Raw genomic sequence first — 16,719 nt, 5'->3', positions numbered from 1 at the left:
AAAAAGAGGGTTTTAGTTTGGCTCTTTTATAATAGGAGCTTTGGCTACAAGCTGAAGGGGGCTCATGGGTGGAGTCCCAAGTTGGCTCCATGCTGTGTTTCAGCTTGAGCTGGAATTTGAATTGAATTCAATGAGTTTCAGGACTGAGCCAACCCCATCCAGATAACAAGGATGAAACTGTTCCTCAGGGCAGGGTCCCTCACTGAGGCAGAGTTGAAGGAGATTTTCTCCTTCAAGAATTTTCAGAGTTTTGGGGTCCCCTCTTTGAATTAGGTGACATCTATGAGTATGGAAAAGGTGTTGGTCTAAGCCTAGTTCCTGCTGCGCTACTTCCTTGTTTGGGGAGTCACTTTCCAAGTCCTGGCTTGTTTACTCTACCCTACAATGACTAATCCGAGTTATTCCCATGGTGCTTGGCTTGTGCCAATGGGTAGGAGATATGCCCAAAAGGAGGTCAAAGTTCTGACATCTAAAGTGTTTCTCTGTAGAACAGGGTCCTTAATCCTTTTGGTAGTTTGAAGAGGCCTGTGGACACCTCCAAATCATGTTTTTAACTGCGTCAAATAAAATGCATGGGGATTAGAAAGGAAACCAATTCTATTGAAATAAAGATTTTCCCCTCCATCCAAGTTCGTGGATGCCCTTAAATCTATCTACAGATGCTTTGAGGACCCAAAGTTAAGAGCCCCTATCCCAGAAAAGAGAAGCAACTCTGCTGCCCCTGAATCAGAGCCTTTGCTCTGCCTCTCATGAAGCTTCTTCAATGGGGTGTGACTGAGTATTGGGTCCTGGTGCTGACTGGCTCATTGCTGCCAAGTAAGGATGACTGAGGGAGGTATGTTTCCTTTCACTTTATTGTCCTTGCCTTTTTTTCTTTTCAACATGGCTAATATGGAAATGTGCTTTATATGGGTGTAATAGGGGTCATATTGCTGTCCTCAATGGATGGAGGAAGGCAGAAAATTTGGAACTAAAAAAACCAGAGCCACACTCTTGGACTTAGCTTCCTAAAGGTTGTCTTGCCTGGCTCCAGCGGTCTTTCCTGTCCCATCATGAGGTCAATAATCTAGTCAAACTGGCCTCCCTCATGTTCCCCATACAGCACATTGCATCTTCTCTCTCAGTGCTTTTGCCCACACTGTTCCCTATGCCTGGAGCACACTTCTCCTTCCTCTCCTCAGCCTTTTAGGATTCCTAGTTTCTTTGAAACTCAGATCAAATGCCATTTCCTGGCCTACCTCAGGAAAATGATTTTTAATTTATTTTCTCTGCACAGATGCATATTTGAAATGTCCCCCAATCAGATAGTAAATTCTTCACTGGAAAGAACTGTTTGATATATTTCTATGCTCAATCTTAATGTGAATCTTATAGATAAATGGGGTACAAATACTGGCTGAAATGAGTTGAGTGGTTTAGGATGTGGGGTGCTGCACTGATATCAGTTGGCACCTCAGGGCCTGGGAGCCCCCAATTTAAGTTCAGTCTCTGATCTAGACTAGCTATGAGATCTTGGTAAGTCACTTGAACCCAGTGCTTTAGGTAATTCCTTATCTTGAGAGAAGGTGATTGGTAGAGACAGCTGACAACCTAGGAGATTCCTTATATCAGTGAATCATAGGAGTCTAGTCCCTCTCTCTCTTCCCCCTACTTATAAACAATGAATTCATTAGTATTTATAGAGGGCTTAATTTAAGGTTAGCAAAGTGCTTTCCTTGTGTAATCTCAATTGATCTTCCCAACTAATCTGTGGTGTAGGAGCTATTGTTATACCCATTTTGCAGATGAGGAAACTTGGGCAGAGATTGTGAAAAGCAGAATCATACAACTACTAAGTAAGTATTTGAGTCAGGATTCTAACTTGGGTCTTCCTAGTGTTTTACCTACTCCGCCCTCCTAGCTGCCTGGTGCTTTGTAGAACATAAGCTCTATAAAGCCCAGAATTGTTTCTCATTGAATATTTTTATCACTAGTGCCTAGCACAAGTCTTAAAACACAGTGGGCACTTATGAGTGACCTAGATTGGATTAAAAGGGAAAAGCTCACACAGATTGAGGTGAGGGAATAAGAAGAGTTAGACTACAGTCTCATTTTAAGGTCCCTGCATGAGAAACCTGCACCACCTGCACTTTCAGATGAAATAAGGCCCGTTCTGTATTTGATGGCTGCTTTTATGGGAGTAGGGGACCTTTGCCCTTCTCTGTAGAGACTGTTACATGAACTATATTCTTTTTTTTTTTTTTTTTTCTAAGGCTGGGGTTAAGTGACTTGCCCCAGGGTCAGACAGCTAGGAGGTGTTAAATGTCTGAGGCTAGATTTAAACTCGGGTCTTCCTGAATTCAAGGCTGGTGCTCTATCCACTGCGCCACCTAGCTGCCCTTACATGAACTATATTCTGATGTACATTGCTAACTTTAGTGCTTTTATCGGAGGTAAATGGCCCTTTGTCTTTGTAATAGAGATAATTATGACCTATATTCTGATTATATGTGTGTGTGTGTGTGTGTGTATATATATATATATATATATATATATATATATATATATATATATATATATATATAGAGAGAGAGAGAGAGAGAGAGAGAGAGAGAGAGAGAGAGAGAGAGAGAGATATGAGCCAAAGAAGAGTAATTTGTGAAAATTGTCTCAAGACTGAATCTAGACCATGTACAACCAGAGGTGTGGCTTGGGGACAATTCCTGTCTGTATAATTAAGTAGTTAATTTGGATGTGTTTCTGTCTAGCACATAGAGGTGCTCAGGAGTAATTGATAAATATTTGAGTCATTCTGTGTCTATAGCTCAGCCATGGCCATCTAGTGGGAGAGAAGACTCCCACACATACAATGAAAATGTAGGAATATTGGTACCAAGTTGTGTGACCAAAGCTAGCAGTACTGGAATTCAGAGTGCCATGGGCTTGGAGCATTAAGGGAAGGCTTCCCAGAGGAAGTAGAGTTAGGACTGAGCTTTACATGAGTGGCTAGAAAGGGCAAACAGATAGCAAGAGCACAAACGTGAGTGGAGGTTCAGAGATGTGAATGAATATGGTCCCTTTGTGGACCCGAAGCACCTGGCTAGGAAGACAACCAAGTGGAAAGGAGGCTAGAAGCTGGGAAGCCTGGTTAGAAAAGTAGTATGAGTAAGGGCAGGGGCTGATTATGGAGGAACTTGAAAATCAGGCTGAATTTAGATTTGATGTTATAGAAAATAGAAAACCAATTTTTGAGTAGGGAAGGGAAATGACATGATGGAAATACATTTTAAGATCTGTCAAATTGGTTAGAATAAGGCCGGCTAATGACCAAGTGCCATTTTGTACTCCATGGTCTATTTGGATGGTTTTTGTAAATATAGAAAAGCAGGAGACATTAGGGTGAGATTGGTAAACCCTAGTGATTCAGTTTAGCAGTAGTGAGATCTAGTGCTTAGAAGGGGAGCTGGGGTGCACATTAAATGCTGGCTAAGGACTTTAGTCTTTTTTATTTTTCAGGCAATGGGCACTCCCTCTCCCCCTCTCCCTTTCCCCCTCCCCAGCTTCAGGTTTTGAGGGGGGGGGGGAGTACAGACTTTTTTTTATTAGGACAATTGTTTTATTATTCTCTGTAAACTGCAAAGTATTCAGCATTTGATGCTGCATATGATAGGGGTTCAGTAGTCCACATCATCTTCGTGTTTATGTATTATTCAATATGACCTCACTTCCAGCCTACATTTTTAAAAATTGTGAACTAGAGGGGGTGGGGAATACCATGGGAGGGGGCTATAAAAGGATGTGTAAATTAATGGGAATGGGGTAGCCTGTATAGATTAATGGGACTGGGAAAAATGAGGGAAAGAAAAGGTGGGGGGAGAAAATAAGGAAGGAATCCTTGGAGGCAGGATAGGTTAAGTAACAGCAAAGCAAGGCAGCAGGAGGAAGTAAAGAAGAGGAGCCAGTAGGGATAGGAAGTAAGAGGTACACACAAATATAATGATAGTAGTGAAATGGAGTAGAATTTATTAGGAAAAAAACTCCGAGGTAGTAATCACTGATCTCAAAGTTAAAGCTATAATAAATTGAATCAAAAGAGGAAAAAAATAAGGAAATTGTGCTATATGTCAGCCATATTAATACTGTTTTGGACTACTTAAAATAACCAGACAGTATAAGATTGGAAAACTGCCATGGTGTAGAAATGATGAGTTGGTGGGTTTAGAAAAATACTTAAAGACTTGGGCTTAGAAAGGATGATGTCATGTACTTTCAGAAAAACAGAACAAGTACAATATAGCCTTACACAGATGTACATGAATATATATGTGATTATAGATATTAATGTGTTATGTGCATATACATACACGTATCTGTATGTAATTGTAGTTTTCTTGGGGAAAGTGGAGGGAAGAAAAGGGGAAAAACAGAATAAAGTGGCACAGAACAAAAGAAAACCTAAAGGAGGCCAAAAAAAAAAAAAGTACAGCTCTGAACACAATGTGTAACAGTATTTATTATTATATAGGCTTTCTTGAAATGAGATATTGTTTCATACTTTGAATCCTCATGTTCTGTGCACATGACACACTTTTTGTCTTTTTCTCTTTTGTATTTAAGTTTTAATACATTTTTAAAAACTGTGTTGATACAACAGAATTTCCCATAAATACCCAAATAAGCCGCCTTACAACTTAAATATTCCCTAAAACAGTTTAATCATGGGTTAACAGAGGAGGATTAATTTTGGCAGCACGGTATTAACATATGGCTTGTATTTGACCATAATTTTGTTGCCTCTATTGCAGCTTTGTTTATATTGTAACTTCTTTATATTGTTCTCTTGACTCTGCTTTCTTTACTTTTGTCTTTCTTTATGGCACAGTAATAGTAATCCATCACATTCACATGTCAGTTTGTTTAGCCAGTCCCTAAATATTGGATATACATTTTGTTTTCAGCTTTTTTTGTCATAAATAACCTCGCTATAACATTTTTTGAAACTAGGGGTCTTTTTTTTTTTTTTTTTTTTTTTTTTTTTTTTTGCTGCCAGCAATCTCCTTGGGCCATAGTTCTGGAAATGGAGTCTCTGGGTCTGAGTATGAATAATTTAGTGCCTTTTCTTTCATAATCCCAATTTATTTTCCTGAACAGCTAGACCAATTTGCAGCTCTATCAGCAGTGAATGATTGTGCCTCTTTCCCCCAAGATCCTCCAACCAGCTTTGCTATCTTTTTAGCATCTTTGCTGGCTTTATGGGTATGAGGTGATATTTCAGGACTGCTTTAATTTGCACTTTTCTAATTGAGTGATATTGAACATATTTTCACATAGTTATTAATAGACTATTTCTTCTTAGGAAAATTGCTTCTCCTATCTCTCTTGACCACTTATCTTTTGGAGGACTTTCAAACATATGTTTATATTAATTTCCTATAAATTTTGGCTATCATTTTTATCAGTATAGGATTTTTTCCTCCATCCATATCTTTTCTTCTGATTCTAATCCTCTTTTATTCATGAAATAGCTTTTAAATTTTAATTATCTACTTTGCCTTTTAGATTCTTTTCTCTCTCTAGTCAGGTTATATCTTTCTCCATGCATAACTGTAAAAGACAGACACATTCTCTAATTTTAAAAAGTAACATTTATATTTAGATAATTTATTAATTTGGAATTGGTTGTGTGGTGATAGTTGCTGATCTAAACCTGCTTTTTCACCTGTCTGTTTTCTGTTTTGGGCTTATTGCCTCTTAGAATCCCTCTCCTTCAAAGGCTTACTTCGATTGCTACCTCCTTCAGGAGGGTCCTTCAAGATCCCTCAGTTGTTTGTTAGTCCTCTTCCCATTTCTTTGTATATACATATTTTTTTCCCCTTCTCTGTGGACGATTCTCCCCAAAGAATGTGAATTTCTTGAGGAAAAAAGGATTCATACTGCCTCTGTTTCTATCACAGCCCCTAAGTTTGGTGCCTAGCATAAAGTTGGTGCTTAATAAATGCTTCTGGAATGGAGTGAATGACTCAAACTTGGGACCCATGGGCATTAATTTTGTGTAGCCTATTCTGCTTTTTAATAATTGAAATTTAGTGCCATATTGTCTTGGTTTTAGTTCTGAAATACTTTTTTAGATTTAGCAGAACTGAGTCTTATTTCTTCCACTTTTACTCCCTGTTATATTACTTGATATTCCTCCAAATGAATTATCTGATCTATTTCTTTTCCTTTAAATTTATTTATGTTTTAATACATATTGCTTTAATGAATCATGTTGGAAGAGCAAAAGGGAAAAACCATGGGAGAGAGAAAAAAAGAAGTGAACAGAGCATGTGTTGATTAATATATTCAGTCTCCATAGTTCTTTTTCTGGATGCAGATGGTGTTTTCTGGCCATTGGGACTGCTTTGAATTATTTGGTCTATTTCTAAAGTAACTCTGATAATCTGGTATGCAGTCAGTCAGGTGCCACAGTGCAAAGAGGGCTGGCCCTGGCTTCAGGAAGAACAGAGTCCTTTTTACCTGTGTGGCCCTAGAAAAGCCACTCTGCCTCATTTTCCCCATTTGTAAAATAAGTTGAAAGAAATGGCAAAGAAAGCAGAGGTTCTCATGGATCCCTTTGGGCGAAGCCTCTGGAATCCTTCTCAGACTCATGTTTCTAAGTAATGGAAGTGATTCATTTTAGCTAGAGGGCTGTGACAATACAAGTGTATCTTTCTTCTCATCCAAGTTCACTGATCCTCCAGAAAACTATCTAAAGCTCCCCAGGCGGTTAAGAACCTTGGGCCTCAGTCACACAGCTGGTGGGGAGGCTGCATCTGGAGTTGGGGGTTGAATTCCCAGACCAACTGCCCCCGTCACCTTCATCACCATTTTCCATCTGTACCAGTGGGGGACTCAAACCTGATAAAGCCCAGCTGGGGATAAAGATGGGAGCAGGAGCTTGTGGAGACCTTACTGCAAACTGGAATAATTAAGGCAATATTTCATGAGCATTTAATGCAAGGACAGATATGGATTCTGATCTAGGCCTCTGCATTATTCCATACTCCCCCCCATGGGAAAATCATCAGAAATGGCACAGCCAGGAAGAGACGTTAAGTCCTGTGTTACTGCCGCCCTGGCGCTCTGCATCTATTCTTGGTTACACATCAGCAGTTCAGTGGTGTTTTTTTCTTGGTGACCTTTATTTTCTCAGAGCAAATTAGACATAATGCTAACCTGGGGAACTAAACAAACCCTTCGACAGTGACCAAGCTTCCTCCATTTCCACTGGTCACAGATACTTGCCCTGCTGTTCAGAAGTTCTCCCAATATGGGGTTCTCTTAGAAAAGTAAGTGAAGAGAAAAGCAAAGAACTTCCTTTAAGAAATATTGTTAAGGTAAAAGCAAAGCAGGAAAGAAAGGGAGCACTGAATGTTTCCTCTGGGGGCGCTTCTTCAGTCTCTCACTGTCACCCTCAAACTCCAGGCCTACCCATAGACCCCACATAGCTTACATCTGTCAAAATCCTGATTACGTGACACGGACAATGCCGGGCGTTCTGAAAGGCCAGGCTGGGCAGGTGGAGAGTGAAGGAGACACAGAGAGAGCTCCTTGTGTTGACTAAGTCCTGGAAAAAGGGAGGAAATGACAGGTGAGGTCGACCCGGCTCTGCCCTCTGAAGGGAACAAGCAGGGCTGGCCTTTCCTGCAGCCCCTCCCTCATGGCGGAGGTCCCCTGGCTGCTTGGGCAGTCTGCAGACCCCTATTTGGGGAGGGCAAAGTCCCAGGCAGTCTCTTGAGCACACTTCCACATGGCCTTCATTAGGCGAGTGAAGCCCATATCCTTAGGCTTCTCCAGGCCCCTCATGAGTCGCTGCTTCATGATGGAGACAAACTCTTTGTTGCTCAGCTCCCCATTGCCTGGAGGAGAGAAGCAGAGATGGCGTTACCAGAGCCTCCTGAGCCAAAATCTCAATGGCCGTGGTGAGGGGGTGCGGCGGGGGTGCGGCAGGCACTGGGTGACCCAATAATAACAGATGACATCATCCTTAGTGTAACTGACTCTCAAAACCCAAAGCAAACTTCTGGCTGTTGATTCTCCCCAACCTATTTAATGCTGAGTTTTCATGGTCCTGATCTGTCAGGTAAGTCAGGTCCAACTAGATAATCTCTGGGGTCCTAAGGGATAAAGCCTTTGATTTTATGCTTCAATGATTCAGAATTTGGGGGGTGAAAGGGCCCTTGGGATCTTCTAGTCGAACCTCTCATCTGACATAAAAGCAATATGAAGCTCAGAGGGTAAGTGGCTGGATCGGGCCAGAGCTGGCTTCAGGGACCACTTCCCGTGGGCACAGGCACAGGCCTTGCTTCTTTGGCTGCTGCTGGGGAGTGTCAGGACTCTGGGGCACTCCCAGCACGGGATACCGGTATTCTCTAGGTGAGGGCTGGGTTTCTACATTCAAAAGCAGTAGTATTTTTTCCTGTGCCCTGAAGGTTTAGGTTGCAACTTCAAAGTCAAGCTGGCATCCTTATTCATGGTGTTAATTCTCTGGAATCAATATCAACCCCCCACCCCCAACTCCTCAGTTCAGAATTAAACCAAGTTTAGAATCTGCTCGAGGAAGTCCTGGTACCTACTGGAAACTTGGTTTGTTTTTCTGGGTCAGGACAAGACTTCTGAGGTCCTGAATTCATTCTTAGAGTTTCAGATTCAACACCAATGTCTGACTTCTCTCTCAAACTGGATGGTCCAACATCTTGAGTTCATTTTGAATAAGAACTCTGCTTTGACTTTTTCTTATTGGTCTCTATAGATTTCCTGCATCACAAAATTGTACAGCACCCAGCTTAAGAGTTCCTGGGAACTGCTGATCACTAATAATGACTTCATTATACATCTTTCTTTCTTTTTTTCCCCTGAAGCAATTGGAATTAAGTGACTTGCCTAGGACACAGCCAGGAAGTGTTAAGTGTCCTAGGCCATAGTTGAACTCGGGGCCTCCCAACTTCAGAGCTGGTATTCCACCTCATTATACATCTTTTGATTTAGTTTTGAAAAACTTTTTTTCCCCTCCACCCAGGAAGTTAGATTTATGGTTGTCATTCTATTCCCAGAATTATTTTGGCTAAAAACTAGATGCTGCTCTAACAGTAAAAAACGGGATTCAGTGCATAAATAAGTCATGTTTTCCATGTTATCAAATATGGTAGAGTAGTGTGTCACATTTCCCCCATTCCCTCTCTAGAAGTAGAGACTTAGCTTAGAAGCAGACAACATGATTTCAACTCTTCTCACCTTTCAATATAAACTCAACTAAGGAAGAATCCAGGAATACTAAGATGTCACTAGCCATGGTCTGTGATCTGAATCCCAACAGCGACTCAGATACTAATTAGATAGGTATGAAATGCTGAAATCAAATTGGCTGATGTTACCATGTAGTGATAACATTGCTGGAGCTGGGAAGTGGAGAGTCTCATGTCCACAGATATGACAAGACCAGTGGAAGGGAAGAACTGAATATTATAGTCAGCCATCGAGCATCTACTATGCCCACAAAGCTAGACATTGTACTAAATACTGGGTAAACAAAGATTGAAAGAAAACAGTTTCTGCTCTTAAGGAGAGAGACTGCATACAAATAATTATGAACAAATAAGCTATAAGTGGATAAAGTGGAGATAATCCCAGAGGAAGGGCACTAATAACAAGAAGGACCACAGATCCTCCTTGCAGAGGGATTTAGATGGAACTTGAAGCTAGGGAGGCCAGGAGATGAATGGATAGAAGGGGAGAATTCCAGGCATGGGATCCTAAGGTGAAAACGCAGAAATTCAATGCAGCCCTTAGAGATGGGGTGTCTTGTACATTATTCTACTGCACGAATGAGCAAATTAGTATTTAGCCTCTCCTCATGAAACTCCAAAATTTTCATGAGTTCCTAATCTTAGTGAACAGCAGGCTGACTTTCCCATTTCTGCTTTGGGTTGTAAGATGCTTAGAGTGTAAAAAAAAATGAGATCATTACTACTGATGGCTCTAACTTTGGGAATAAGGAAGAGGGAAGTGATTAGGGGCCAGTTGGGTTTCAGAACTGTCTGCAAGGTTACCTTACAAACAATGCTGCACCATCATTAAGGAGATGCTTTTTCCACCAAAGCTAAAGGGCCTTACTCACCATCACAGTCAAAGAGTGCAAACACCACATCACACACATGGTCTGAGAGTTCCACTTTAGCCACGGTCTTTGCCACCTGTTGCATGGTTGCTGAAAGAAAAAAGTGACATTGTACCAACAGCACAGCAACTTACCAACATCCTGGGCCAGTGGGAATAGTATTAAATTGGGAATCAATGGACTTCCATTCAAATCCAAGCTCTGATATTTATCAACCATGTGATACAGAACGATTCACAAAATACTGAGTGAAACTTTCTGATTATGGACAAGCCTCAGAAGGTCACCAGACCATTTATCTGTAAAATGGGGGAGGGGGAATGGAAGATATCTTCTAAGGTCTCTTCCCACTCGCTATATGGGATCTAGCCGAAGGTCCTTTGTAGGCAGAGGACAAAGCTCCAAAAATACTCTCTTGGGGAGGTTCATTTTTTATTGGCATCAAAAAGTAAGTAGCTGACTGCAAATTGTTCCTTATCGATAGAAGTATTCCCTAAAGATCCCCTGTCTTTATAGATAGAATTGTTCAATTCTTTATATGTAGAATAGATCCAATCTGTAAGTCGAATAGATACAAGAAGTAAATTCTCCAATTTCTGGATGCTCTCTAACCATCTAGATTATAACTCTTCTTTAGGGAGCTGATACCAAAAAAGGACTGTTTAGAATTTGTTGCGTGGAAAGTCATACATATCAGCAAAGCCTGAATTATTTTACTTTTCTTCAAGGTTGTTATGGCTGCAGTGGGTTATAGGTTCTCAGGAATAGCTCATGGGGACCTTCCAAATGGGCTTGGATGGCTCAGAATCCCACATCTATGGTATACACTCCTTTCTTTTCTCTTTCTTCATGACCATCCCATTCCAGTTTTTAGCAAACAAACTTTATTTTGTTTACTTTTTGTAGATGCCACAAAGCTTTTACTGACATTCAAATCCTGATTTAAAAAAAAACAACAAAAAAACTATACTTGGATGTTCCCAAGTCTGAAGCCTGAACTCAAGTTTCTCATATTGGCTGATAGAAATGAGAAGCTGGGCATACCATGATTTGCCAATGATACTAGTACCACAGCAATTTCTTTCAAAAACATCTTCCAATAGAGAAACCTCATTGTTTAAAATCAACCAGCAAAAAAGTAGAAAAAGATGTCTTTCTTCTGTTAGGTATATGAAGTGAAGTTTTTTTTTTTTTTTCCCCTTTCCAGTAATGGGCTAAAAACAAACAAACAAACAAAAAAACAATATATGGGCCATAACCAAGGATAATTTGTTTAAAACATGTATTAAACAATAACCCCTTTTCATACCAAATTCGAAAGTTATTTAGGTAGAAGGGCTTGGATCTATCACTAGTGTATTGAGTCACAAGTGAAACTAAATGTTTTAAGGACCCTGTCACTATATCCCTTCCTCCCTCTGCTTCCCATACGTAAGCTCTGTACCCCCTATTTTTTCTAATTTCATTCTGTTGGGTGAGAAGTCTTTTCTGTAGCTCCCATACCTCAGAGGCTTATTATTATGCACACCTTTATAGTAACCTATATATCATCTCATTGCTTATCGTGGACAGCAATGCACGCACAAATAATTGAACTGAGGACTAGTAAAAACCCGAGGGAAAAAGAGTCACTTTCAAGCTACGAATCAATCAGCCAAGAAATCCTCACCAGTAAATATTGGATGAGTTTCATCAGAAAGCACCAAGGACAAGGTGCCTGTAAACCAGGGTTCAGGAAGGTCTTCTTTCTACCTTTCTGTTCCATCTTTCTCTGTTTCAATTTTTAACCTGATCTCTTCCCATACTTTTGTCAATCCACATAACTATGATGGTGCTTAATAAAACCAAGAAAAAGAAATATGCTAACAATCCACAGGCAATCTGGTGTGGTGGGAAGAGGAGCAAGGCTGGAGAGATCTGGATTATAGTTTGAGTTTTGCCATTAAACTAGCAGCACTTAGTGATCTTCATTTGCTAACCAGTTCTTCAGAAGCACTTATCTGAATATTTTGTGACTAACCCAGTATTAGCTATTATGAGGTAGCATATATAAAGCCTTTATCCTTGAAATGAGTAATTAGGAAAAACAAAAAGCACATGCAAAATGAGAGCCTAATTATGTGTTTATGTGTATATACACACAATTTTTATTTTCACTTCTGAATTCTTTCTCTAATCGCCTTTTCTCTTTTTCTTTAAGAAAATAAAAAACCCAAAGTTGATTATAAATATGTATAGCCATACAAAACAGATTTCCACATTAGCCATGCCCACCTCCCCCTTCAAAAAAGACAAAAGGATAAAAACACCCCCCAAAACCTCATATGCTTCAATCTGCACTGAGTCTGAGTCTATCATTTCTCTGTTTGGATACTGTATTTCACCATGCATGCTTTGGAATTGTGGTCTATTGCTGGGTTGAATCTTTCAAAGTTGATTGTCTTTGCAATATTGAAAATACATTAAAAACTTTAAATTATTCTACTGATTCTTCTCATTTCACTTTGTATCAGTTCACAAAAGTCTTCTCAGGTTTGTCTGAAACCAAAACCTTAATCTTTTCTTACAACAGTGTCCCTTTCCCATTCCTTTATCACAATTTGTTCCCCAATTGCTGGCCTTCCCTTCAGTTTTCAATTCTGTTATCAGTATAAGCGCTGATAACAAACATTTTTGTATGTGAGGATCTTTTTCCTCATTCTTTGATCTCTTTGGGAAAAGAACTAGTAGCTGTATGGCTGGATTGCAGATAGTTTTTTTGGACATAGCTCCAAATCATTTTTTAGAATGGATGGACCAGTTTACAGGTACAGTAACAGAGTACAATGATCAGAAATTTGTGGGGGCTGGGGGGAAGGTGCTCCAAACTGAAGATATGTGTAATTCTTATGGAGATCTAGATTAAGGAATGAAATTTACCTGGGAAAGTTTTTCTTGAAGAAGGTACAATCTAAAATTTTTAAAGGCAGTCATGTGCACACACACAAAAAAATCAATGGATGTGGGAATTAGGAAGTCTTATGCTGGGAATGGCACAATTGGGCTTGTTTGGAGCATATATTGTGGGGAATACTACAGTTAAATATTGAGAGCTGAAAGTGGGACAAAGTGAGTAGGCAGAGCATAAGAGTCCTGAAAGGCAGGTCAAGCCAAGAGCCCACCAGTGTAAGGTAGTGATGTGACGAAGATGGTGTCTGAACAGATAATGATTTCAGTAGCTATGTACAAGAAGAGTTGGAAGTCAAGGAAGAATGGAAGGGGAGAAGAGCACAGGAGGCTGGTACAGCTGCTTGGAAATGAAGTGAGAACTTAAAGATTTCCCCTCATCCCCCTTTTCTCTCCCCCTCCCCCTTCTATCCAGATGGTATTTCTGGAGCTAAGAAAGATAATGGGACAGGGATCCAATAAATCCTTGCAAGAGGTTTTGCCCAGTTTCATTGGGCTTCGTATTTTATGCTCAAGCAGAATGATGTTGAGACACATGAAAATTTGGGAGAAAAAGTTCCAAGTTGCCCCCTCAGAAGTAATTCCTGAGGACTGGATATTTGAGAGCATTACCCTTTATTTTGCAGTCACCAGACATTTGTTTTGGTACAGCATTGCAAGGTGGCCTTGGTATTGTTAAATACTCTGTACTTCAATGTTTCCATCTATATAGAACTGCCCTTGGCCACCACTAATCCCCTTTAGGGATATAGGTTCAGATGAGTAAGCATTCAGAGTGCTTTAGAACAAGGTGGAAGGTATCACGTCCAATTTTCATGTCTGCAAGTTTAGAGAATCTAGAGATTGTTACACTGCTAAACTTTAATTCTCAGACTTACAGACCAAGAGCTATGTTTTTTTTTAACAGCTCATGGATCAGGCCTTGTAAATCTACCTTATGAATAAGTCCTACTGACTATATTTACAGAAGAATTGGAGTATAAATTCTGAGTGAGAGTGATAACTGCCAAGTGGACCACAATATTGTTAGCAGGTCAGCATGCTCTCTTTTGTGTAGCATGTTCCCAATTGAGATGGAAAAATTCCTTTGTAAAGAAAGAATGAGAGCAAAGATAACCAGATACTCTACAGGGATAGGTTCATCATGCCATGGGCCTCTAATAAAGGACTTTTTTCTGTAATAAGATTATGTCAACAATTGAACTGGAACACTTAGGGCACCTTCTGTCCTGGTCAGTGTTAATTCATCATTATTAATCCTCTCTTGGCTTTCTGTCATTTCACATTGATCCACATCTCTCTGCCTCATTTCTGTTGAGATGTTTTTTTTTCCCCTTTTAGAAGTGTTCCACTTGCTCAGTCTCAGAGACGTGCTGGAAGAGAACATCTGGTACAATCTGCCATCTCAAAGATGAAACAGTAATAGGCCCAGAGATGGATGTAGCGGAAGACGATCATGACCCTGGGCTTCCCCATTTCCAATCTACTGTTCTTTCTACTATAGCATATATGGATGATTCTAACTCTTCTCTGGAGGACTCTTTTTTTTCCAAGTAAAACCAAAATGAAAATGTGGTAAAATCATCATCCTGAGAACTTCTGAATAATGTCAGTGGCATTATGGGGCTCTCTGTGAGCCACCAAGAGGAAAAAGTCTGTGAGAGATGGACTAGAGATTTTAAAGAGCAGGACACTCAAGCATTATTCTGAATTCAGAGAAGGGGAACCAGCTAGTGTGGATTTAGGTAAGTGAGAGTGTAACCAAGGTTTATTCCAATGCCCTTCACAGATTAGCTTCTCAGATTAGTCCTCAAGGTGTGATTCATAGTGGGTCAAAATAAAAATTTAACGAACAAATGAGTTAGCGAGATCCCCAGTAAGGGGGATGATAACACCAGCCAAGAGCTCAACCAGCAGCTGATCCTGAGAATTTGCTCCCGTCATCTAAAGTAGAGTTACAATTCCTTGTCCCTACTTTAGTGCTCAATTCAGTCATTGCCAAGAGTCTCAGCGTTCCTCGGATAATGAGCTATATCGCATTGTGAAGATGCTTTACTTTCATTTGTCTAATGTGAAGGACCTTTTTTTGTGTCCCAGTTTCCACATCTGTAAAACAAGGGTGGGGGGAAGAAAGGAGGCAGGGAGAGGGAGATCTAGGTGACCTTTAAAGTCTTTGAGGCTCTAAAATTCAGCTCCTATGATCTTATGAATAAATCATAAGGTCAGTTCAAAAGAAGGGCCAGAGTTCAGGAATCCTTGAGGGCCCTTCTCCTCTGTAGGATGTCTATTACCCTACATTAGAAGCAAGAGCACTGCAGTCTGATGGACGTCAGGACAAGCTCACCAGTTAGATGAAGGATTCTGTTAAGAAGGTTGTAAAGAACCTTCCAACAAGGCTTTCAAAAGCTGCTGCCACTATCTTTGTTCCTTCCTGAGGAACACAGCAACTCTTAGGTTGACTTTCAGGTCGTTAATATGGCCCATGGACAATTTAGTAACATAAAGAGATTGTGGCCATGTTTTATACGCCTCTGACAGATGAGCTTTTGTGTTGCCCTGCAGCAGCCAAGCCTTCATTGCTCTTGTTGCCGGCCATCGGCTCCGCATGTAGAGCCTTCCCATACTGATTCCTTTCTAAGTGCCACCTTCTGTTTTAGAACTCTTGAGGACCATCTTGTCTTTGGATCCCCAAGATTTACCATAGTGCTCAGCAAGCAGAAAGTGTTTAATAAATGCTTGGTGTTTATGTATGCATGCATGCATGTATCTTTTTATCTTTCTCTATCTTACCTGCCCTCCCCTACTAGTCAGGAAGAGGAATGAAAGATTAGAAGTGGAATTGCTAAAGGCTCATTCATTTGAAATCATGTCATGTTATAGGTGGAGGGACCCTTGGGTCTCAACTAATCTTAAAAATTCATTTTATTGATGAGGACACTGAAGAATCAGATAAATTTGGAGTTTGTGTCCCAAGTTTGACAGCTAGGGAGTAGCATGAAAGAATCTAAATGCTAGAGTTTGAAAAGACTTTGGAGATCACTGAGGCCATTCTGTACTGAATCCTGAATCCTTCTACACCAGAGTGGTCAAACCTGTGACTACAGCCAAACCAGATTAAAATGTAACTGAGAAGTGTTTAACAAGATAAATAAAAATACAACATAAGCGATGTTAATTTGTAGTTTTCTAAGTCAACATATGCCTGCAGGGATCTGTTTCTTTTTGAATTTGATATCACTGTTTTCCATCATGTCCGATGAATGGTCATCTATCCTTTCCATGAAATCATCCCCCAAGTGACAGGCAATCCATTCTATTTCTGGACAGCTTGAGGAAATTCTTCCTTGAATTGGGGCAGAAATCTGTCTTCCTATAAATTCTACCCTGTTGATCTTAATTCTTCCCCAGGGTGGGATGTGGGGGAAAATAGAATTTGTGTCCAGTCAAAAACTGTCCAAGAGAGCCACTTAAAAGGGAAAGCGGTTTCAGGGGTTACGAGTTTTACCCACCCTGACAAAAGCTTTTTCTGTAGGGAGATTCAGAAGTGCTTCCTGAATGGCAATAAGGTTTTGGTACAAAATGGTGCAAGTGTGTGGACCTCGAAGTCCTGCCCTGTGCCCAACACTGCGAGGGGCACC

At 40.4% G+C, this 16,719-nt stretch overlaps 1 protein-coding gene across 3 annotated transcripts in view; it reads right to left on the bottom strand.

Annotated features, from left to right (window-relative positions):
• Nucleotides 1-6,191: 6,191 nt before the first annotated feature.
• Nucleotides 6,192-16,719, bottom strand: part of MICU1 (mitochondrial calcium uptake 1) — a 210,775-nt gene continuing 200,247 nt past the window's right edge. For all 3 annotated transcript variants that reach the window (XM_074296868.1, XM_074296869.1, XM_074296867.1), the window contains exons 11-12: nt 10,136-10,225; nt 6,192-7,877 (exon numbers count right to left, since the gene is read on the bottom strand). In XM_074296868.1, the coding sequence (XP_074152969.1) occupies nt 7,720-7,877; nt 10,136-10,225 (248 nt within the window). In that variant the 3' untranslated portion in view covers nt 6,192-7,719. The remainder of the gene's footprint in view (nt 7,878-10,135; nt 10,226-16,719) is intronic.

The sequence above is a fragment of the Sminthopsis crassicaudata genome, chromosome 2 (genome assembly GCF_048593235.1).
Source record: "Sminthopsis crassicaudata isolate SCR6 chromosome 2, ASM4859323v1, whole genome shotgun sequence".
Taxonomy (NCBI): domain Eukaryota; kingdom Metazoa; phylum Chordata; class Mammalia; order Dasyuromorphia; family Dasyuridae; genus Sminthopsis; species Sminthopsis crassicaudata.
Note: the sequence above shows the minus strand (reverse complement) of the source record. Positions and strands in the feature narration are given on the sequence as shown.